General features: G+C 49.7%; 3 protein-coding genes and 1 non-coding gene across 4 annotated transcripts in view; 1 reads left to right on the top strand and 3 right to left on the bottom strand.

The window, feature by feature from the left end:
* Positions 1-995, bottom strand: part of LOC115540786 (voltage-dependent T-type calcium channel subunit alpha-1G-like) — a 30,870-nt gene extending 29,875 nt beyond the window's left edge. Inside the window, 1 exon segment of the mRNA XM_030352362.1 lies at positions 632-995. The gene's annotated coding sequence lies outside the window, so the exon portion shown is untranslated.
* A 3,921-nt stretch (positions 996-4,916) lies between these two features.
* LOC115540785 (E3 ubiquitin-protein ligase RBBP6) lies at positions 4,917-18,772 on the bottom strand. The gene is given in 43 exon segments (XM_030352361.1): positions 4,917-6,190; positions 6,192-6,284; positions 6,286-6,457; positions 6,459-6,562; positions 6,644-6,754; positions 6,756-6,937; positions 6,939-6,997; positions 7,119-7,200; positions 7,326-7,396; positions 7,686-8,089; positions 8,091-8,339; positions 8,341-8,481; positions 8,483-8,551; positions 8,553-8,609; positions 8,735-8,780; positions 8,887-9,383; positions 9,493-9,663; positions 9,790-9,882; positions 9,885-9,928; positions 9,931-9,994; positions 9,996-10,043; positions 10,045-10,206; positions 10,208-10,297; positions 10,300-10,542; positions 10,544-10,790; positions 10,885-10,980; positions 11,152-11,387; positions 11,390-11,492; positions 11,726-11,800; positions 12,025-12,087; positions 12,196-12,227; positions 12,405-12,631; positions 12,840-13,049; positions 13,514-13,612; positions 13,812-13,984; positions 14,119-14,255; positions 14,367-14,463; positions 14,587-14,675; positions 14,806-14,847; positions 17,079-17,118; positions 17,326-17,425; positions 17,707-17,731; positions 17,733-18,772. Coding segments are annotated over 43 exon segments (5,721 nt in total). The 5' UTR covers positions 17,874-18,772; the 3' UTR covers positions 4,917-5,953.
* Positions 18,773-19,081: 309 nt separating this feature from the next.
* Positions 19,082-19,163, top strand: trnal-aag (transfer RNA leucine (anticodon AAG)). Its single transcript has one exon. It is a non-coding gene; the product is annotated as a tRNA-Leu (tRNA).
* Positions 19,164-19,320: 157 nt separating this feature from the next.
* On the bottom strand, positions 19,321-23,678 carry LOC115539772 (voltage-dependent calcium channel gamma-3 subunit). The gene is given in 7 exon segments (XM_075074179.1): positions 19,321-20,419; positions 20,421-20,459; positions 20,461-20,528; positions 20,754-20,885; positions 21,423-21,503; positions 23,024-23,101; positions 23,104-23,678. Coding segments are annotated over 7 exon segments (852 nt in total). The 5' UTR covers positions 23,210-23,678; the 3' UTR covers positions 19,321-20,071.
* Positions 23,679-24,147: the final 469 nt, after the last annotated feature.

Here is a 24,147-nt window from a genome sequence, read left to right as displayed (position 1 = left end):
TTTTGCTATCACATTTTAGTATGTGTCGGAGAAAGAGGAGAATCGCATTACCATTCGATATGTCCTTATTCACAGTTAGCGACGATGACTTTTAAACACAATCTATAATGAAATCCAATCATTCTGAGGCAATCTATCGGCAATCTACCTACGTTAAATCCTACATTAACAATATCATTTAAACACCAAAACATCGAAGTTCAATTCCAATCGCCCTGATTCAGTTTTTTTTTAAAAAATGGATTATTAACTATTAAGAAAATGTGTACGTAACAATCAGATGCCTTAATATCACGAGCACCTAGCCAATAATTCAGATCCACTTGACTTTTGTAGTATAAAATCTCTAAATAAATCGATCAAAAACGAAATATCCAGCAAGAGAAACATTTGAATACATATTCCCAATAACCCATTGAGGGCCATTAGCGATGAACATTATAAGACCACAGCCTCATCCTGCCCCCATGGAGCCATTTATGGGGCTGAGAAGAGAGATCAACTAATTACCCCTTCCATAAGCTATCCGGGAAATTTCTAGAAGGGGTCGGGGTTAACATGAACAGTTGGGAAAGCGCAGATTGAAAATACATTAATAAGCAGGAAAAAGATAAACTTTGTCAGCGTTTACCGGAGGGCAGAGTCCAATCCACCGGCGTCACTCAGTCCCGGTGTGTCGCGCGCCCCGAGCTCCTCGAGTCCCGATATTCCATCCGTGAGCGAGCCGTGTGATCCTCTACCTCTTATTTACAGTAGATATATGATCCTCTGAAGTCAATACAAGGCAATAGAAAATAAATATCCCAACTGAGCTCGCCGGATTCTCGGCTGTTTTTTCCGAAGGAGACGACGATGCGGAAGTTTTTCCTTTTTTAATGAACTGAGAAAGTAAGTTGAAGATGGCTGTGCGGTTCTGTGCGTCCCCCCTAGCAGCTTGACTGGCTCTGCTGCCGCGCGAGGTATACAGAGTTCAGGCGCACAGGAGAGAGGGCACGTGACTGCCCTCCACACTACCCTACCCCACTCCACACCCCAGCCCAGCCCCCTCCCCTCCGCTACTCTCCCATCCCAGGAAACTCCCCTCTCCATCCCCTCTCCCCATTTTGTTACCTCTCCGCCGGTGGCCCGCCCGAGTCATCACAGGAAGCGGGAAGTTTAGGTGCTGGACGATATGTGTGTGTGTGTGTGTGTGTGTGTGTGTGTGCGTGTGTTGGTGTGTCTGTGTGTGTGTTGTGTGGTGTGTGTGTGTGTGTGTGTGTGTGTTGTGTGTGTGTGTGTGGTGTGTGTGTGTGTGTGTGCATGTGTGTGTGTGTGTGTGTGTGTGTGCGTGTGTGTGGTGGCGCGTGATGGGCTTTCTGTGCGTGTGAGAGAGAGAGGGAGAGACGGAGGGTGTGTGTGTGTGTGTGTGGGGGGGGGGGGGGGGACGCTCCGGAGACAAACTCATGTGAGCAGTATATATTTACACATCTAGCTCACATCAAACATTCAACGGCTTTTTAGTTATTTAGCGTGCATATTTTAAGTGATCGCAGCGTGCGCTTGTCATACACACAGACAGAGCTCGAGCAGGATTCCCCATGTACAGTCTTATTATATCTTATTAGTGTAAAAATAAAAAATGAAAAAAGACGTGCCCAAAGAAGATGGGGGCGTAATGTGCGTTTGGGGTCTCATCCGCTGTCTCTACCCACTCCTTCCAGATCCTCGCATTTCAACCATCTTCATCACACACACACACACACACACACACACACACACACACACACACACACACACACACACACACACACACAGAAACACACACACACACACACACACCACACACACCACACACACACACACACTCAAACACACACAGACGAATTTTGCAGCAAGACTCTTTCTGCTCGATGGGATCATTTCATGCATTTCTTACTCATGCATCTTGTTTATGTTGGACCCTGAAATGTACACGCACACATGCACACGCACACACACACGTTCAAAAACATGCATACACACGCACACACACACACACACACACACAGAAACACACACAGAAACACACACACATAAACACAAACACACACACACACACAAACACATACACACATAAACACAAACATACACACAGGCAAACTATGAGCTATCCGTAAATGAGTATCTAGGCCAGACATTATTATCAGTGTGCGGTAGGCTACCCCTAGGGTGTGTTTCCATGGTGACCATCACATAACATAATCTATGAGGAAGTGTTTTATTCCATGCCAATGTCATGCACACATGCTCGCAAAGAGACGCAAGACAGGGAAGAGAGAGAGAGAGAGAGAGAGAGAGAGAGAGAGAGAGAGAGAGAGAGAGAGAGAGAGAGAGAGAGAGAGAGAGAGAGAGAGAGAGAGAGAGAGAGAGAGAGAGAGAGAGAGACAGAGAAAAAAAGAGAAAAAAAGAGGGAGGGGGAGAAAGAGAGAGAGAGGGATCGAGAGAGGGGAGATACATTGCGCCAATTCGATTCCAGATCAATAGCTCTGATCAGTATATCACCATGACAACCATTCGGGAAATACAGGAGATTCATGATAGATCCTCCTCTTAGTTTCGAAAAGTGACTCTAGAACATGTTTGTGAGGGTGCCTATGTGCTAGACATGGATACAGCAGAAACATACTAAGAGGTCATCACACACGGTGTCAATATCATGTGACCAACGTTTCAGTTTTCAGAGCAGGTCAGTAAATAAGACAGCAGCCATTTTCAATCTCTCTCTCTCCGCCTCCCTCCCTGTCCTTGTCCCTGTCTCTTCCTTTGTCTCGCTCTCTCTGTCTCCATCTCTCTCTGGTGCTAGCCAATCATGTACGACCAAGCCTGAAACCTTGAGGCTTTGTCCTGTAGCTGTCGGGAGAGTTTGTCGCTCTCGAAAGAGCTGCACTTTAACGCGTCTCCCAGAATATATTGGATCGCCCTGAAAATCACACGCAATCTTTTTAATCTGTTCAGATGGTAGAAAAACCTTTCATGTTTCCTTTGGATGCAGTCCTTTCTTCCCGCCCATGCATAAGGATTTAACTAGTCTATAGGGACAATAATTGTACTACAGTATATGACATGTAAAAATGTCTATATTGAAAAAATATATAATATATACAACAATTATATAAATACAGAATTGTATGTATATATGCATGCTTAATATGATACAGTAGCCTATATATATACAAGTATGCCCGTTGATGCAAGCTTCCATCTAACTTTTGCCTTGTAGACACACCCTGGAGTCCCACCAATGAGGGGAGAGAGTGCTGCACGGCCGAAGGGAAGTTGCCTAGCAATCTTTGGCCTTGGAGACATGAAGTGTTGTCATTCAAAATGTAGACGGAGACGGACACACACACACACACACACACACACACACACACACACACACACACACACACACACGTCCAGACTGTGTGCTCTCTCAATATGCATGTGCGCACGCTCACATGCACACACGCATGCAATGCAGCACGCACGCACACACATGCAGACAAACACACACACAGACACAGGCAGAACAAGATTAAAGGCATAATGATGATAAAACGTTATAGCCTAGCCTACTAATCTTTCTTAAAAGGTCTCACACTTTGTCCATTAATGATTACCAGGACCCCCCCCCCACACACACACACACACACTAGGTATATATATATATGATATATATATATATATATATTATATATATTATATATATATATAGTATAATATATATATAGATATATAGAAACCCACAAGAAGAGAACACTTACTCTTTCATAAAACACACGCAGCACGCATTCAAACACACTACACACACACACGCACTGAGATGAGCACAGAATGGACTTTTGTTTCCTCTGTAAACCGAAAAAAAGATTATATCAGCCTGTCTGTGTATATTCAAGTTCCATAGCCTATTCCCAGTGCTCATCCATCAGTAAACTTTCCATCAGTCCATCGACACTACACTCCTCTCAATTAATAGTCAGGCGTAGCCTAGGCAAATGCTGCAAGCATGTAGCCTACACGACTCAAATTGTGATTGGGAATAAGAAGGAATTGTACCTGGATGATCTCAAGGTTTTCTTGCTGGTTAAACTATTCGGAGTCACAGCGCCTTTTAGCGTTCACAATGTGGCAACTCTAGCACAATATCAGGTCACGAACGCAAGGTTTGTTTAAAACATCGTCCCGGGTGGAATAAAAGCTTCCTAGAGAGCGCAAAGACTCGCCTTTTTAACTCAATGAATGTTTGAGGGCGGCCGTGGCCTCATAAACTATATGCTTGTTATAGTTATGATTATAGTAGGCCTTCTGTCTACCCACAGAATGTATCAGTTTCCCTGGGTGTCGACCCTGTGCAATTTCATAAGGGTTCATGAACAGCATTTTGTAATGGACTCTTTGTAGTCTTCACAAATCAGGCTTTAGATATTTCTATATTAGGATTGCTTGTCCCGAAAATATTCTCTGTAACGGAGCATATTACTGCCTTATTTGGGTAAAATAGTACCAATAATGTGAAGTAATTTGCTAGAGGTAGGTAAACAATAAGTCATATGTCACTTAACTTCAAAAAGGTTTTTGCTCTGCAAATTATTTTTCTTGCCAATTAGCCATTACCTTTTTCCGTTTGCTCGCCAGACCGAAGCACTTCGGATACATTATGTCCAATTGAGGTTCTTAGTGATGGACATAATTAAACTTTCAATTCAAAACGCTTAAATTAGACTGTACTTGGGAAAAACAAGAGAAAAAAGGAAAACAACGTTACCCTGAATTCACCCATCTGTGTAATCAAAAAAACGTTTCCGCCTGAAAGTATACTACTGCATGATCAAGCTTATCCAATTCATACCACAAGTAAACATTTAACGTTGCTTTAAATCAAATGACAGCGAATGAAATGACAAGACGCAATGCATTTTTACCCTTCAAGTTTATTACCTAAATAAAAAAAACAACAAATCGTGTAGAAGTCATAACATCTTTAATTAAAAAAAGAAAAAGAACCGTCATTCAATTTGAAGTAAAGAGATCCTCAAAGCACCCCTTGTTCCAGTCACACAGCTCATTTAGGTTACACACACCACACACACACACAGACACACACACACACACACACACACACACACACACTTCATAGTACGCACACCCTGTGGCATTCACATTGTGATACAAAACTACTGCAACTTTGGAACGACAAAAAAACAAAAAAAAACATGCCGTTGTCCATGAACACACCCACTGATCCGGGGATGTGTCTCAGAGCCAACCGTCTCCAAAGTCAATCAAGTGGCTCGACGTAAGGTGCATAGAGGGGGGGTGGGGGGGGGGGGGCATCGCGGGGTCCTGCACTGAACATCAACAGATTAGGCAATAGCTCAACGCTATTTACAAGATCAAACTTTTTAAAGGACAACGACGCGGTAATACCCCCCCCTCTCAAAACAACATCCCTGAGACGCTGTCCGTCAGACACCTGGACCGTGGCGGCCTCCGCTCCCGACGCCGTGGAGCCAGGAACCCTGCAGCGAAGCTTTCATTCAGCTCGCCAACGGCCGCTGGTTGATCGCTCGAACCCAGGCACCGTCGGAGACCTCCACGCAGTCAGGACCCAGTGGGTATGACTCTCAGAAACTCTTTTCAAGACACGCTCAAGGTCGACAAATACAATAAGGCGCCACTGCCCCTATACTCTTTCACATCAGTGCTTCGGATTAAGAGGCGGGGAGGGGGGGGGGAGCAAGTGTTCTGTGTAGGTCTTGATGTTGCCGCCCTAAGTGTAGCATCTGCAGAAGTCTCAATCAACATGGGAGACTAAAACGAGGAGCACACGCTCTTTGTCTTCTTGCAAAAGGCAGGATCACAAGTGTTCAGGAGCACAGTGCCAGGCCAGCCGCACGACAGGTCTGCAAAAAAGCAGCCTGATGATTAGGGGGGGGGGGGGGGGTTGTTGTTAACTACATGCACCCTCGGCAGGTGGAGATGAAAAACCCAAGTGGGCAGTAGCGGCGAGGGGGGCTTGGACAGGCGAGCGCTGGTGGCTACTCTTGGGGCGTCTTGCTCCCGGCTCCTCCGCCTCCTTGCTCTTTTTATGCTTCTTCTTCTTGTGCTTGTGCTTGCGCTCCTTGGACTCGGCGTCCTCTGGCGCGTCCTGGCCGCTGTGCTTCTTGTGCTTCTTGTGTTTCCTTGTCCTTCTTGCGTTTCTTCTTCTTCTTCTTGTCGCCCGTGGCGGTGGTGGCCACCGAGCCGCTGGCGTTGCTGTGGGCCGGGCTTGCCGGAGGCCACGCTGTGGGAGGGGCTGGCGCTGACGCTGCCGCCCTTCTGGGGCTCCGAGCCCTCGCCCTCGCTGTAGTCCGGCACGAAGGCCGCCTCGTCCGTCTCGCGGCCCAGGTCGGAGCACAGACGCTGTCGCCTGGGCTCGGGGCCTCGGCTCTCCTCCCGGCCGGCTCCTCCCGAGGGCCCGCTCCTCCTTCGCGGCGACGCCTTTGGGCTCCTCCCTCTCGCCGCTCCGTCCGTCCGTCCGGCCGTGTCCTCGGCTCTCGTCCCGGGGGGCTTTGGCCTTGACCCGCCTGGGAGGTCTTCACAGCCTTGCCCTCCTGCTTTACACCTTTCCCCGTCGTCGCGTTGCTGCCGGCGTTGTGGTCTTCTCCTCTTTGGCGGCCCCTCTCTTCTCCTCCTTGGGGCCGTCCCTGGCCAGGCTCTTTACGGGTTTGGGGGCATCGGGGTGCTTTTCCTTCTCTCGGCCTCTGGGGGGCGACGCAGGTTTCTCGGTCGGGCGCAGCTAGTCCGTTCTCGGGCCATTCCTCCTCGTCGTCTCGCTCCCACTTGGAGCGAGGCGGGGGCTGGATGAGGACCTCGACGCGTCCTGGACCGGGCTCCGGGTGGGGCTCTGTGTTTGCGGCCGTCGCCGGGGCTCTGTGACCGGGGTGTCAGAGTCCTTGGAGCTCCGGACCTCTGGTTCTGATCAGAGTCCGACCTCCCCGTCTCGGCTGGCCTAATTGCGCGGGGCAAAGCGGGGAAGGTTCAGACTCATCGTGTGGACAAGGCAACGACCCCGGACGCTCAGATTTGTTTTAATCTTTAAAATAGGGTCAAGAGTCGTGAAGAAACTCACTCACCTGCCAGAGGGGCGGCTAGTCAAAGCCTTGCGGTTCACCCTGGATCTGCTCTTTGTCGCTGAGGCGTCGCTGCCCTTCCCTGCTGGGGGAATGGGGGTGGGTGCAGAAAGATGACACTGGGATTTAATCAACGTTCCAAATAGGCTACCTTTAAATAACATCCTCACAGCTGCGAACGCACACACAGATTTCTTCCATCCCAATTACCTTCTCTGGGAGCGGCAGCTGGCTTCTCTCCAGAGGTCCCCGTCCTCTCTGCTCGGTCTTTGGAGACAGCCCTGGGGGCATAGAGGCAGATAATTACACACACATTAACTATCTGTGTTTACACACCAAGCAGGCCCTCGTGTCTATGGGGCCTAGAGTCCTGAGGTTAGTGCGTTTCCAAAGGTTCAGGGTTCGATATCCAAAGCCCTCAGTTTACCCGTGGGCATCCCTGAGCAAGAAGCCTAATGACCCGGATCTGAATTAACCCTTCCGATCGAGGGCGAGTCTTCTAAATGACTCGCTAGTAATGGCCCATTAATAGTAATGGCCCCCTCGGTTACGACTCCTAGCAACGCTCACCTGTCAGTCTTGGGCCCCTTCTCCGATGACTCTGCGTCCTTCTCCTTGGAAGACCGGCGTGCCTTCTCCGCGGGCTCCGCCGTCTTCCTGGCGATGGCCGACCGCTCGGCGATGGTCATCTTGTCCACGGAAAACGGATCTCCGACGGCGCCGCCGCCGGAGTCGCTTTTGTCGGTCTTCACCAGGCGCTGTCCGTCAGCGGCGTCCCTCTCCACCGTCACCGCCATCTTCTCGGCCGCCGGCGCGGCAGAGGTTTTCTCCCGGTGTCTGTCCGAGTCGGAGCTCTGGCCCCGCTCACGGTCCGGCCCGCGGGATCTGTCCCGCTCCTTGCCGGATCCCGGAGCCCTCTCTCGCCCTTTGTCCGACCCTGGGAGTCTGTCCCGCTCTCTGTCCGACACGGGGCCCTCGGTCCCTCTCGCGGTCCGATCCGGGAAGTCGGTCCCTGTCTCGGTCAGATCCTGAAACTCTTTCCCTATCGCGGTCAGATCCGGAGATTCTGGTCCCTGTCTCGGTCCCTATCCCTGTCTGATCTGGAAATTGCTGTCCCGTTCCCGGTCTGTTCCCAAATTCGTGTCCCTTTCCCTGTCCGACCCTGGAATTCTATCCCGTTTCTCTGTCGGCACCGGAGACTCTGTCCCGGTCCCGGTCCCAGTCCCATGCCGTTGGTCCCGCTCCCTGCCGCTCCCCCCGGCCTCTCTCTGGAGCCACCCCTTTCCCGGGACACCGATCTCTCCCTCCTCCCGGTCGGCTCTGGACCTCTGGGGGGCCTCTCGCCTGTGGGGGTGCTGCCGAAGATGCTTTGTCTGTGGCGCTGGGGTCTTCTCTGGCGCGGCGGGGGGTTTGTCTGTGGAAGGACCCTCGGTGCTTATTCTTCCTCCCCAGGTCGCGGTTCAGCTTGATCCTCCTAGGGGCCATCGGCTTCACCTGTGAGGAAAAAACAGACCCAAAGAAATACATTAGCACAGGAACGGGTTCTGTTCACTATAACAATGGGGGCGGTGAGCCCTTATGGTCACGGTAAAACAACATAACAGCGAAGGGGGTAGTACCTGGAGGTCCATTAGGGGTCTGATGTCCACCCATCCCATGTCCTCGCTGGCCAACATCTCGTTGGCCCATGTCTCGCTGTCCTATGTCGCGCTGGCCTATGTCGCGCTGTCCTATGTCACGTTGGCCAATGTCGCGCTGGCCTATGTCTCGCTGGCCCATGTCCCGCTGGCCCATGTCCCGCAGGCCCATGTCCCGCAGGCCCATGTCTCGCTGGCCCAAGTCTCGCTGGCCCAAGTCTCGTTGGCCCAAGTCTCGTTGGCCCAAGTCTCGTTGGCCCAAGTCTCGCTGGCCCATGTCTCGCTGGCCCATGTCTCGCTGGCCCATGTCTCGCTGGCCCATGTCTCGCTGGCCCATGTCTCGTTGGCCCAAAGTCACGTTGGCCCAAGTCACGTTGGCCCAAGTCCCGTTGGCCCATGTCTCGCTGGCCCATGTCCCCTCGCCCTGGATCACGGGGCGCTCCCGGGTGGGCAGTATTCCTGGTCGATCCATGGCACTGGGGACTCTCAGGAGCTGCGCCGGGAGCACCATCTGGGTGTGAGGGAGGCGGTCCAAACCCATCCCGGGTACCCCGATGCATCGCAGCTTGTTTGGGGGCAGCCCCAGAAGGAAAGGCGGCCGCTCCTCCCCGGGCCGCCTGCGTTTGTCCATCTGGAAGGAGGGGTGGTGGGGCAGCATCAGGAGGCCCGTGCTGCATCGGGAGCGGCAGGAGGCCAGCGTTTTTCAGGGGTCCCGTCCGCCGTGGAGGTCGACGACGGGCCGCGGGGGTGTCCAGGAGAACCGGGGGGGGGGCGGGGGTTGGATCCGAGAGGACACCAGGCGGGGTTTGATCGGGACGGGCCGCGGCTGCGGGCGCCTTGGCCTTGTCCTTCTTCACGACGGCCGGGACGCTGGTCTCCTCGGGCCCTGGGGCCTTGGTAGTCTTGGACGACTTCGAAAGAGGAGGAGGAGGAGGAGGAGGAGGAGGAGCCGCGGCAGCGGTGGTGGAGGAGGAGGAAGAGGAGCCCCCTTCTTTTTGGCCGGTGCTGCGTCCGGCACCGCTTTTTTTACCTTTGACCTTCGCGGCCTCGGTTTTTCACCTTGACCTGACCTTGGATGTCTTGTCCTTCTTGCTCTTGTCGGACGAGGTCTTCCCTGACTTGGACGAGGTCTTGGCGGACCAGAGGAGGAGGAGCTCTTGCTGGTGGCGGCCTTGCGGCGGAGCTGCTCTTGGAGGAGCTGGGGGGCGTCTTGGAGAGGTTGGGCGCGTCGTCCATGGGCTCAGTCCCGGACGGGGGTGGCGTCCCCTCGGTCCATGGACTGGTGGGCCGCCCTCCGACTCGTCCCCGTTCTTCTTCTTCTTCACTTTCTTGGACTTGCTGCTCTTGCTGCTGCTCTTGGTCCCGGAGGAGGAGGGAGGGCTGGTGGAACGAGGGGCGCGCCTCGGTCGCCGTCCCGCCACCCTCCGGCTCTTGCCCTGGGGGGAGTAGTCTCTGGGCGGGGGGCGAGAGCCGGTCCCTCTCCCGGTCCCGGCTGCCGTGCGCCCTGTGGTGCGGGGGCTGGCCGTCGTAGTCCCTGTAGTACTGTAGTAGTCCCGGTAGTCCCTCTCCCACTGCCTGTAGCCGTCCCTTTCCCAGCGCTCGTGGGTTCCGGGGCTCATGTCCCGCCCGTCGAAGGGTGGCGGCTCCCGCGGCGGGGGTTTGCGACCGCCTCCGCCAGCGCCTCCACCGCCGCCGGGACTGACCCTCCGGAAGCCGCCAGGGGTGCGGGAACGGGACCTGGACCTGAAGGCGGCTCCGTCTGCGCCGTCCCAGCCTTGACCACCGGGGGGGGCGGTACGGCCCGGGAGAGCGCGGAGAGCCCGACCGACGGTACGTGTACGGCCTGGAGCGAGAGCGGGAACGGGAGCGCGTGCGGCCGTAGCTGCGCCCGTTGCGCCGGGAGAAGGGCGAGCGGGGGTAGGACCGGTTGCGGGAGCGCGAGCGCGAGCGGCTTGGGGTGTAGGAGTACGACCGGGACCGGGACCTGGACCTGGAGAAGGGAGAGCGGCTGAACGGCGAGCGGCTGTAGGTCCGCGACCTGAGAGGGACAAGGGAGAAGTGTCACGCCACCGCCACAACCGCAGACAGCTTGCGCTCCCTCGTTGCATTGTCAGTGAGTCGTGTGCAATTACCTGGTGTAAGACCGTCTGCGTCTCTTTGGCGCACTGCAGTACTTCATCAGCTCTTTGTGGAAGTCTTTAGTGAACTCGTCAAGCTTGGAGGTTACCCTGATGGAGCACAGACAGACACACAGTAAACATCCTCCACTCAGAACGTTCATTACCCTTTCATTAAATCCCCTCTTAATCAAGTTATTGTTTCAATTTCCAAACAGATCACCAGTCCCAGCACTCTAACTGTCACATTCGGGCCCCAACAGGAACAAAGCCAAAGCTCACTCGTCGGGGTGGTGATGGAGATGGTGCTGCCGGTAGAACTCCTCCTTGGAGAGGTGGGGCTGGTTGAGGGGGGGTGGGTGGGGCCCGAGGGGGTGCTGGTTGTTCGGGGGCATCCAGGGGGGGTTGATGCCCTGCATCCCGGGGGGGTACATAGGCTGGGGCTGGTAGCCGACGGGGGGCGGCGGGATGAGGCCGGGTCCCGTGGAGTAGGGGGGCGGGTAGATCTGGGGGGGGAGGGGGGATAGAGCGCAGGGGCGGCGTAAACCGGGGGCGCGGCGTTGGGCGGGAAGGGGGCCACCTGCATCCGGGGTGGGGGGTGATCCTCACGGGGCCGGAAGTTTCTGAGAAAAGGGCGAGACAGCGGACGGCTGGTGAGAAGGCAGTGCGATGTAATTCCTGATGTTTTATATTTTTATCCTCTGAATCCTTAAATTATTCCCAAGTACCGGGGCGTTTTATTATACCGTGTTATTTTTTATTTTATACCCACGGAAATTACTTCCAACAACACCTGCGCGGCAATAAAGCAATCGGTGATTTGTTTTTATTAGTCTACAGGGCTGGAGAAGTGTACCTGTCCCAGTGTCTGGGTCCTCCTCCTCCCACTGGACCTCCTCCTCTGTGGGGCTGATGGGGGCGTGGCGGGGGACCTGGGGGGAGAACAGCGACAGGGGAAGTGGTGAAATCTGGAGCGTTCGCTCTGGAGTGCACAAGCTAACGCTTCGATAAAATGGGGCACATGCTTTCCCACTGGGTAGGGCCGGCAGGGGGATCCATCAGCACCACTTGTGGTGTCACTAATGGAAATGTTTGTTAGTGGCTAATCAAACACCTGCTGGTACAATGGGGTACGATCTCCAGGGAGGCACTCACCCTTGTTGGTGATGAAGGGGCCTTGGAGGGGGTGGATGTCCAATCAGAGGGTGGGTGGCAGTTCTGCAGCAGGGACGGACAGAAAGAGGGGCGTGATTCATTTCGTACTCACTGAGCCCTCGTTAGGGCCAGTTGGTTCAACCCCTCCATGCGGGATTTAAGTGTGCCTACCTGTGGCCTGCCGTCGTGCGGTGGACCTGGGTTCATCATCATGTGTGGGTCGTGGTCCGCCTCACTGACCAAGGTAAAACAAACAAGAGGGCAGCGTATTAGCAGCTGATACACGGCCGCTGCACGGCCAGGTGCGCCCGCCACCGTCTGATCGCCCCCGTTAAAAGGTCTCATTTCAGACTTACTTAACGCCGTGCCTGACAACGTACCCGGGCGGGGGTGGTTCCCTCTGGCCGCCGGAACTGCATCGGGGAGTGGACGTCGTGGCGCTCCCGGGGGTCGTGGTGGTGTTGGTCTCTGGGGTGGTGGTGGTGGTGCTGGTCTCGGTGGTCGTTGCCGGGGGTCGTGGAGGTCCCGGTTGTCATGGTGATCCCGGGTGTCACGGGCGTCGCCGTGATCCCGGCTGTCCCGAGCGTCCCGGTTGTCATGGTGCTCCCTATTGTCCCGGGCATCGTGGAGGGTCCCGGTTGTCGGGGATTTCCCTGTTGTCATGGATGTCCCGGTTGTCATGGCGATCCCGGGAGTCCTGGGTCGGCGGCGGGGCCAGTGGCGGGGTGTCCTGTCGCACAATGGCGGCGGTGGTGGTGGCGGCGGCGGCGGCGGGGCGGGAGGCGGCGCCGGAAACAACCGGGGGGAGGCAGCACGACCAGAGGCTGCGGTGGGGCGACGGCGGGTGGCGGCGGGGGGGAGGGCGCGGGGGGGCGGGATGGCGACGTGAGCCATCAGTGGGTCCTGCTGCCTGGAGGGCACGTGGCGGGGGGGCAGGGGGCGGGGCACAGACGGCGCCACCTGCTGCAGCTGCTTGCGCCCGAGTTTGGTGTAGCCCGTCTCGTTCTTAAAGTTGTTCACACGGCCTGGGGGGGATAATCAAATTGATAAATTAAAACCGCGAAGTAATAGAATAAAACTATTTCTTTTTTGGGGATTTGTTACCGTTACTGACTGGATATCAGCAAGATTTATATTTATTATTTTACAACTCAATAGTTAAATAAAGATGTTACAATATCAAGTCACCAACACATCGGCCTGGACTAAAGGAAAGAGCAGATTATATGTTGAATGCTCATGTTTTGTTGGTCATAGTAAAGAAAGGATTTATTGCTCTTGCAGTGAATAACAGAGACGATAAGGAAATTACATATTAAATCACAATATTGGTTCAAAATAATCGCAATTCAATTATTTCCCCAAATCAAATACCCTAACCCTAACCCTAGTAAGTTAGTGAGTTTCTATACGCACTTGGGGCTTCTGAATGACAATCGCATTCAACTTGGTGGAGTGGAGAGTGGTATGGACGAGGGCGTTACCTGACGCAGGAACTTGTTGGCGATGAGGTTGTCGGGCGAAACGTCCGACTGCTTGCAGGTGTAGCAGACGTGCTCCTCGGAGTCCAGCAGGCTGGTCCTGATGCCTGATACAAAGAACAACCCGCCTCATCATCAGGTGGGAACCATTTTGGAGTTTGGTGTTCCAACGTTTTAATCAAAGGAACTCTACTTTGCTGATCTAATGGCAGCTCAATTGCCGGTGTTACATTTTTAAATCACTAGAGCATTGCATGAAATTTACATTTACAGTGTTCAAAAGAGACTGCATAAAGGGGAACTTACAATCATCACAGTAGCTGTTCCCACAGCACGGTATGACCACAGCGTCGCTCATCAGGTCGTTGCAGATTGGACAGAGCAGCTCGTCGGGTATTGGGTCAGACTCGTCCTCAGATGCTGATTGGTCCCGAGGAACAAAGGGAGGACGCTCCTTTTTCCCCTGCGCATACGCCTCACTAAAATAAAGAAAGGTCATAAGCAATTAAAAGAAGAAACATGACTACAAGACCACATCAGTTTTAGAGCAGCAAATCTGCATTTTGAGCCTCCTTTCATAGATTGCATGTGTGGGGTTATATTTGTCACGTACGCATCTATGGCAGGAATGGCATATTCTCCCGTGCTGGTTAACATGGCCCCTTTGGCGTCCGGTTCGGCTTTAACCATGAAGCTCTGGGGAATGCCTTTGCTTATCTTCACCGGTTTGGGCCCTTCCAAACTCTTGTCCTTTAAACCAAAACACAAAAGGTTGGAAACAAATCCACGGACACGGACTTGTACAGTTAACGGTAGAAAGCACCCATTCATTCAACACTTCGTATCCTGGGCCATATTTACCATCTGCAGGGGGCATTGTCTAATGTAGTGCCCTGTCTTGCCACAGCGGAAGCAGATGTAGTGCCCAGGTGGGGGTCCGATAGCTTTCTTTGAGTAACTGCGGGAGAAAAGCACATTTAAGTGTGTTAAAGTGTTGCAGTTAAACCAAGTTTCACCAGTACCATATTCCAGACATGGTGTAAAAATTTAAAATACGGTGTGTTTGCGTGTATATACTGACTGAATAGGGTCATAGTCATGGATGGATTGAGAAATCATGGCTTTAATCTTATCCTCCTCAGATGCGTTTGCGTCTGCCAGGTTTGCCGTCTGAAAACATACCAAGAGATACAGGACGGAAGGAGAAAGAAAAGGTTGACCCCAAGAGAGACATAGGACACTATTTCCCCAATAGTGGATGTATTTTTCAATAGGGGGAATAACCATAAGTCTACAATACCTTCGAGAGTTGGGCCAGAGACATAGAGGGGGAGGAATCGGTCTGCAGGAGAATCAGAGTATACACATTAACGGGGGGGGGGGTGATGGGACAACTACAAGACATACAGTGGTTAAGCAAGAGGGAAGGTAGACGCCCCGGCACCACCACTACTGTGCTTCAGTACTTAAAGAGATGGCAGACGACCAGTACAGCACACTGTCCAACGCCTGCCATTCATAACCTGGAAAGAAATTCTCTGGTGGTTTAAGACGGGTCAACGAATACAGGAACCCGCCGGAAACGTATATACAGGGTTGCCAGATGGGTTTCCAGAAGGAGATTAACTATGGCGATCAAGGAGTCAGAATGCTTGTGGAGAAGGGAGGAGGTTTAGCGGTTCTGGTGAGTTTCCATGGCAGATATTGTATTTGGTCGAAAATTATGTATCTAGGTATGGATACATTTAAAATGTATCCACATGCATTAACAAAAAGGTTCATCTTCAAGTTAAAGTCTGCCAAAAATCTGTCTTCACCGAGATAGACTGATGACATGCTAGGTTAATTTCATGCAAACCAACAACTTAAAAAACAATGCATGAGTCCTATAAATGCATACATATCGGCGCATTACTATGTCTAGCCATCATATTAAACCATGCAGCGTTTGCTTTGAGCCGGCCAAATTACAAATGGTGCTGCGACATTTTAAACAAATCCCAAGTTCTATAAACATTGTTGTAGCTTTTCCAGAAGTAGGTACTGGTAGCAAAAACAAATGGTGCAAATATTGGCAGAGTGCCAGCTACCTCCACTAAAAAAAATACTAACAATGATCGCATACTTCTTAATCTACGTGCAGGTGCCTAACTAACAACAACTGCCATGATATTGCTGACGTTCTACCTACAACACAATTTGGCCGGGCTTGCGGTCCATCCTACAACTAGTCTAGAAAAGCACACATTGGATGGCGAGGAGAACCGAGGGGGACATTATGACTACATTTACAAAGTAATGGCTATATCTCCTTGGTGGTATGGCCTCCCATCACAAGATGCAAGACAAGAGCAGAGGGGCGGCGTTAAGGTGGTACGCTGTGGAGGGAACACACAGGGATCTGGTGCATATGGTTCTAACACGGAACCACTGAACAACTTTATTGATAGGTTCTGCAGCTTACAGCTTCCAGGACACATACACCATACTTCTCACTGCAGTCAACTACGGAACCCTTCACAGAGTCAGACAGGTCATTACGTTTACTGGTTATGTGCCATAAGCATTATGTAATGTCACAGTATTGTACTTTGGTTGGCCAGTTGACAAAAGCATTGTATTGCATTCTGAGAAAACGAATTATGTGATGCACCAAACCAGTTTTAACATTGTACTTCAGAGAGCTGCACATATTGCAGGATTCAATTTAAGAATATAAAGTTAATGCATAGCATTTAATGTGAGATATTAAATAAATATTTACGCTCTTGAAATTTAAGCATTATGTGTAGTCCATATTCATTGCAAAGTATAAGATACCGCCACTTTACACACAAGACAAGAAACAATGTTACTCGACAGGGTTAATCAGTCCACGTTTAGCAAGGTAAACTAAAAAATTTTTACTGTGTTGTACTGTGCTTCACTTACACCCCCTCAGTCACTGTCAACGTTAAATTACAATCATTTTCTTAACGTCCATGGGATCATCACAACACAGAATAAAAAATATATGTATTTGCAAAGAAAACACAATCACAGAGTAATAAGTAATTAAACTCATTAAACTTTCCCTTTTACAAATGCCACAAATACATATGCCTGACCTAAGAAGCAGGCTACAACACCATTTCAATATGAAATACAACCATAACAACAGTGTCCGCAATTGGTTAAAAAAACGTTTTAAAAAAGATAATTGTGTGACAACAGCATTATTCAAACAATTGGTTAATCAAGTCAGGACCATCTGAAAAAGCGATGGTTGGTAGACTGGTTTATTGTTTCCGTCACCAACATGGGTGCATAACAAAGAAACAATGGAGCGAACCAGCAAACAGCTTTAGACATGGGTGATTTCAGGAGAGTCCTGCTACCATGACAATAAATAACACACAGGAGAGGGCAGATCTGAACACAAATGTAGCCAAGACAGAGTGAACAAGAGAAATACACACAAATCAGTCATCATCGACAGAATGTTCTCGAGGGATAGAGAGGGGTGATTTAAGCCAAAGAGAGGGGGGATGAGAGAGGTGAGAGAAGGAGTACAGAGTTGTTGGGTTTACATACTGGTCTGGACGATCCCACCATGGCCGTATCAGAACGATCTCTGTAGGGAAGGGGGAGAACATCATATCATTACATTTTTTGGCAACTAGGTCCACTTGGTGTCTTCACTGACAAGACAAACCCTTATCTTCAGGGTGGATATCAGCCATTGATGATAAAGGCGTTGAGATGGTATATCACACTGGGTATCAAACACTCAACATAAGCATAAGAGTTAAAGTTCAATAACAAAAAAGTGTATACTTACATAATGAACGTCCTGCCAGCTGGCTTCACCCCACCAATAGGGGTTCGACGGACTATGACAGAAGAGTGTTTCGGTATGTGGATCTCGTCATCCGTGTACTCTATGAAAACAAAAATAGAAGTCCCGATGTTCACGAATCGGTGAGTGACACACAAGGGGGCGAAGACATTTTGCTGCAACACTAATCATTCAACAGTATGAGTCAGACCTGTTGAAAGGACGCACGATCCATCTATTAAGACCGTTCGGAACCAAATGCACATTACTTCACATTATATGAAGCCATTCGTTTGAATTAATAAACATGCCGATCCATTTGAGTTAAGACGATTGTCTGATTGTTTTGTTTTTACTATACATGCATAGTTGACATAGACGTACCTTCCCGCGTCTGCGCATTGGTGATCTTGCAGGTCGCAGTCTGTGGCCTTGAGACGCTCACGGGCCATGATCTGCCGTTTAAGCTCATTGAGAGTAATGTGCAACCCATCAAACGTGACTGTGTTATAGTCCAGTTTGGACGAAAACTTATAATGAACACACGACATTTTTACAAAACTTGGGAATTACTCAAGTTAGCACACAAAACACACAGTTTAATAAAGAATACAGGGCTACAACACAGGCTAGTCTTCAGCGTTATGATGCCATCAACCCTTCCCTCTGAAATCGCTGAAACACAGCACAAATTCAACAAAAGTAATCCAAGAACGGGTAGTTGGCGGATGTCAACAAAGTCATTGTTGCCAATGAAAAACATTGACAGTGGAAGGCAGTGCGCCAGTACACGGCGAGGTGTACTGTTATCAGTTCGTTTCAGTCCAATATAAAGCAACTGCACTTAACAAATCCAAGGGAGTCCATTTGGTATCTGTTAAGGCTTAAATATTTATAGGAAATTCTATCAAGTCCGTGGTGAATTGTCCATGAAACCCCGGGCCTGCCGCAGCCACTAGGTGAGCAGCGGGCCTAGGTCTCCGTGAGCAGTAATGCAGTCCTTATGGTGTCTTTCTTAGCCAAGTCCTTTTCCAAAAGTCCCAGTAATGAATAAGGACATCAGATGTTAGTCCATCGATCTTCACGTCGACGTCAAGCGTTGAAACACTTTTCTGAAGACAAATCTAAAGATAACTAAAATGGAGCCGAGGCTAACATGGTTAGCTCACTATTTAAGCCACTACAGAAGAGCGGACCACTGGCTAAAACAAAAGCATTGGCTTGTATGCGAGCATGCTCTCGAAATTACCCCTCAAATAAATCCACGCTATGCCAGGAGGGCCGATATCCTACTTGTTTTCACCGATGTTCTCCACATAACGATGTATAATGACCATGTTTCAGAATTAATCTTTAAAACCCATTGCGACACAACACGTTGCTTCAGTGGCTCCCTGCTCCTCCTCGCCGTTTCATCAAAATGGCGCAGATGTCGTCCAAATGCGGAATCGGAAGTCGGTGCAGGGTTTTCTTCTTCGTGGGTCGAATTAACATTAAATAATTTACAGTTTTACAGTATTTAAATATATCTTTAAAAATATACATTATATCGATACTATAAGCGATTTTATTAGTTATTCTAATTGATGGGTTTACAATTAGAAATAAGCTTTCTTATTGCGTAAACTGCATTGTTGCCCTATTGGTTAAATTGACTTAACACAGAACAATGTCAAAAAAGTATTTTTGCTAAATTGTTACATAGTAAATCAATAGAAAATACGTTTAAAGTGATGATGGTTTAGACAATTATTCCACACGTAGCGTGGCCGAGCGGTCTAAGGCGCTGGATTAAGGCTCCAGTCTCTTCGGAGGCGTGGGTTCAAATCCCACCGCTGCCAAGTAATTTTAGATAGATAGTGATAAGCTTAGAAAGTCGTTGTCCATTTGAAAATACGTGGTAATATACTGTACTTCTTATCAAAGACAAATTATGTACAAGCCCACATAAGTATACAATGGTTCATGGTAACACAAAAGAAAGAGAGAAATAGGGACTGAGCATTATTACATTTTAATGAATCTTCTATTTGCAGTTAAAGCCATCAAAAAGGATAATAACACCGCCCAACTTAAAGCAAATGTATTTGTATGTCTATAATGAATTATGAATATAACGATGATAATCATCATCATCATTTATATCTCTGCTACTCTAGAAAAGAGTGTTGATGTGTGTTGAATTTTTTTACCCCATTTAAATATAATATTAATAATGAACTGACATTTAAAAAAATGCAATTAAAGCAAAGCTATTTTTTCACATAACCATTTTAAACACTTTCAATATTCATGCAGGTGATGTAAGGAAGATCAAATTGGACACAATTCTCCACGATGGAAACATCGTGGAGAATTGTGACTCACACACACAAACACACGCACTCGCGCACACACACACAAACACACACACTCGCGCGAGCGCACACACACACACACACGCAAATCATAATCATAGACGGGTAGTCTTCCCAGACGTCCTCTTAATATATCTCCTCTGCTTTCCACCGAGTCACCTCTCAAATCTCCCCTGTTGCAAAGTGCTGCTCACTTCCCCCTCCGCACCTCCTCTCAGACTGGCGTGGTCCTCCTGTTCACAGCACAGTTGCCCGGCAACATCTCAGTGTCAATGTGGTTCGTCTCCGAGTGGTTCACGTTGTCGACGTCGGCGCCATATTGATTTTCACATCGTTCAGTGGGGGCGGCGGCGTGGCCAAGGTGTACAGCATGAATTCGGGTTCCAGCGGCGTCATCGGCGTCTGCGAGCCGGGCGAGCCCCCGTTGCCCTTGGACTCCTGGCCGGAGAAGGGCGTCTCTCCGTCCCCACGCAGCGAGCCGCCGCCGTGGAAGGAGGGCCTGGCGGCGGCCGGCTCGCCCATAGGCTGTGGACGCTCCTGGTGCTGTAGCGCCGGCTGCGGTTCTGGTAGTAGCGGTTGCGGTAGTAGGAGGATCTGTGTGCGAACGGCGGCTTCATGAGGGAGGGCCGCCCGTGTGTGCGCAGCTGCCGGTGCTTCTCGATGAACACGTGCACGGCCAGCACGCCCACCATCTCCGCCAGCACGAAGGAGAGCGCGCCGAAGTAGAAGGACCAGCCGTAACGAGTAGCTCTTCTTGTGGTCGCTCTGGCTGGGGTCCCCCCGAGTTGGCTGATATGTACACTATGATGCCGATGATGTTGCTCAGACCTGAGGATGGAGAGGGTGCATCTATTAGATGGACTACGGCCTGTATAGATATGCCTGTTTTAACCTGCGTACTGTGTGTGTGTGTGTGTGGTGTGTGTGTGTGTGTGTGTGTGTGTGTGTGTGTGTGTGTGTGTGTGTGCGTGCGTGCGTGCGTGCGTGCGTGCGTGTGCGTGTGCGTTGTGCGTGTGTGTGTGTGTGCGTGTTGTGTGTGTGTGTGTGTGTTTGTGTAACCTGACCTGCAGAGACGAAAGAGGATACCCGCACTGAGAATTACATTATGTCTGGACTTGTAGAACTCGCTGGCGGCGACACACACGCCACCTATGAACAACAAACCTACACTGAGGATGGGGAAGAGACTGGAGGCACGCACTGCTCCTGAAGGAGGAGAGGAGAGGGAGGAGAGGAGAGGAGAGGAGAGGAGGAGGAGAGGAGGTGAGAGTGGAGGAGAGGAGAGGAGAGTGAGGAGAGGAGGTGAGAGTGGAGAGAGGAGAGGAGAGGAGAGGAGGGAGGTGAGATGTGGAGGAGAGGAGAGGAGAGAGGAGGAGAGAGCAGAGAGAGGAGTGGAGAGGAGGGGAGGGGAGAAGAGAGGAAAAGTGAGAGGAGAGGAGAGGGGAAAGGAGAGTAAGGAGAAGGGTGGGGGAGGAGAGGAGTGGAGAGGGAGAGGAGAGGATTGGGGAAGGGAGGAGAGGAGAGGAGAGAGGAGAGGGGGAGAAGAGAGGAAAGGAGAGAGGAGTGAGGAGGGAGGAGGAGAGGAGAGGAGAGAAAGAAAATAAGAAAATAAGGAATTACATGAGATAAGACGAGGGAGAGGAGACAGAGGCTTAGTTATGTGAGAAAATAGTGAGATAATATCTATACACTTCCAACATAAAGTATAAAGTAAAAGAACAAATAAGAATATGTGTGACTCACGTAGTAAATACTCGGCTGCATCCTGTTCATAGTCATCCTCTGCAAAGTGATCAATATCTTTACAAACTCCACGGAATGTTCCTGAAAAGAGACAAAATCAAACATCAGTCCTCCATGTCCTGAATGCTTAGCCCGTCCATTAAACGGAAAGCTCCTCTGCTCCATTCAGGTCACTATCGATATACTTGCCCACATTGTTGTAAAAAAACGTTTAGCTCTTTTAACATCAGTCATTATATTAAAGGCCAGTCTTGGCCAGGACTCCCTGGGAGAAGGGTTACTGTAAGTCAATGGGACTTTTTCTGGTTGAATAAGGTTAAATACATTATTATGAATAAAAAGGAAGCTGTCAACTTTTGGAATGTATTGTTGTGGTAGGAAACCTTTTAGGTTTTTTTTACTGCACTTGTTGGCCCGCAGTGTCTTTCAGTGTAAAATGGTCCGTGATGTCTTGTTATTCCCTGACCTCTAAAGAGGCTACAAATGAACTGAAGCAAGCTGATGTTCCTGATCCAGCTTCAGCACACCAGTGTCTTTCCAAAGTACAAAACAGAGGGAGATATTGATAAACTTGGCCTAGTGTGCAGCATTGATCCATCCACATTGACTATGTGACTGTGTAGTCACTGTGGGAAAAAACGAACACTAAACTCTTTCTTCTGTGACACTCCACTATGGGGATAAAGGGTCAAATTTAAAATGAAAACCTTTGAGAAATACAGCAGCATATCAGTTATCACCGTGTTAACCAACATTTGATCACTACAGCGCTCAACCATCTGGTTATAGTAATCAGTCAGAGACATACCAGGCTACATCAGCTATCGATGACAAAACTGTCCAATACGTAAACTATGTAGCCCCCTCAAACGTTTGGTCATGAAGGCCTGATGTTATGTATGTGCCTTCCCATATATGTATATACAGTATATATACATAAATTCGAAACCCTTGTGCCAATTATGCTAGCACAGCTGAAAATTGTTTAAAAGTGTGTGTTTCATGGAAAACATTTAATTGCCTGGGTGACCCCAAACTTTTGAACGGTAGTGTATAGCCTTCTGTTACACTACCGTTCAAAAGTCACCCAGACAATTTCATGTTTTCCATTATAACTCACACTTTTATTCATCCGTTTTCAGTTGTGCTAACATAAGCGCCCAAGGGGTTTTGTAAATCATCAATTAGCCTTTTAACACGATTAGCTAAACAATGAACCATTAGAACACAGGAGTGATGGTTGCTGGAAATGGACCTCTATAAGAAGATATTCCTCTAAAAAGCAAAATGTCCCAGTTAGAATAGTAATTTACCACATTAACAATGTCTAGAGTGTATTTCTGATTAAAGTTTTTTCTTTGAAAAAAACTGTGCTTTTCATAAAAAATAAAGGACATTTCTAAGTGACCCCAAAGTTTTGAACGTAAGTGTATAAACAGTATATCGTTTATGTATGTGTGTGTGTGTGTGTGTGTGTGTGTGTGTGTGTTGTGTGTGTGTGTGTGTGTGTGTGTGTGTGTGTGTGTGTGTGTGTGTGTGTGTGTGTGTGTGTGCGTGCGTGTGTCTGTGTGTCTATGTGTCTGTGTGTGTCCTTTACCTACCCTCTGTGCAGCAAGTGCGCCACAGGCCGGAATGGGTCAGCACCTCTTCGTTCTTGCGGATGGTTTCGTTGTCGTTGCGGTCTTGGAGCGACACATACCGCGGGAATAAAGCCAGTAGTCTGTCCCCACGGCGATGGTCATGAGGCTAAAGGCGCAGAAAGCCCCCGCGGTGGTCATCAGCATCATGGTGCCCCCGGTTGCCCCACCCGCATCTTGACCTTCTCCCTACCGGTCCCAGAACTCAAAAAAGTTGTCCTCTCCAGTGTTCAACTTGCAACGAGTTGAAATCAACCGAGGCAAATACACTGCTCGAGTTGAAATAATAAGGTGCGCATTCTTTCCGGACGTGCACTTTATTCGACGTTAAGAGTTGGTTGCTTTATTTGAAGTTGCGTATGGAGTAGTTCCGTTGAACATCTAAATCCCAGATGTAGTTTCAGTCTCCAGATAATGTAAGTCAAGGATCCGAGGATTTGGCTGAAAACCGTAAGTATCTTGGCAAGGAGGAAAAAGTAGGAGGAAATCGAAAAAAATGTGGAGGTTTGATGAGTGCCGCACCGGTCCTTTGCTCTGCTCAATCTGAACCCGCCCTTTGGAGCGGCTGTTTGTGTTGGGTGCGCGTGTTCTGTCAATGGCGGGCTAAGCGCCCAAGAGACGCCACCCTTACAGTTCTAAACCACCAGCACCACGGAGAGCTCCCCCTGTCCCCTCCATTGGATCCTTCTTCTCCATATTAATAACAGACATAGAGTCTCTCTATCTAACTGGATGATCAAGAAAATTATTCCAATCGTTTGCCATTGCCAAGAAGCCCCCAGGTCGTTTCAAACTCAGCCAAGAATTAATAGGCTTTGAAGATTGAGCAATAAATGAGTCCTCAATAAATAAATTATTATAGCTTGATCAACACAAGCAAGGGGGCCGAGAAGCCGGTACCAAATAGTTTCTCAATCTTTGATTAGATCATGTAGATTACAAAATGGTTTGATTTAAAGTGTCTGAGCATAATAAGCCATGGAACACAAGCATGGAAGACGTCGCTGCCGGGAAGGTCACATCCAAAGCTCAATTGCACTTGATTTTGATCCGTTCCTATTTTTAGGTCCACGGATAACCATAACCTG

This window comes from Gadus morhua, chromosome 3, assembly GCF_902167405.1.
Source record: "Gadus morhua chromosome 3, gadMor3.0, whole genome shotgun sequence".
Classification (NCBI taxonomy): Eukaryota; Metazoa; Chordata; class Actinopteri; order Gadiformes; family Gadidae; genus Gadus; species Gadus morhua.
Note: the sequence above shows the minus strand (reverse complement) of the source record. Positions and strands in the feature narration are given on the sequence as shown.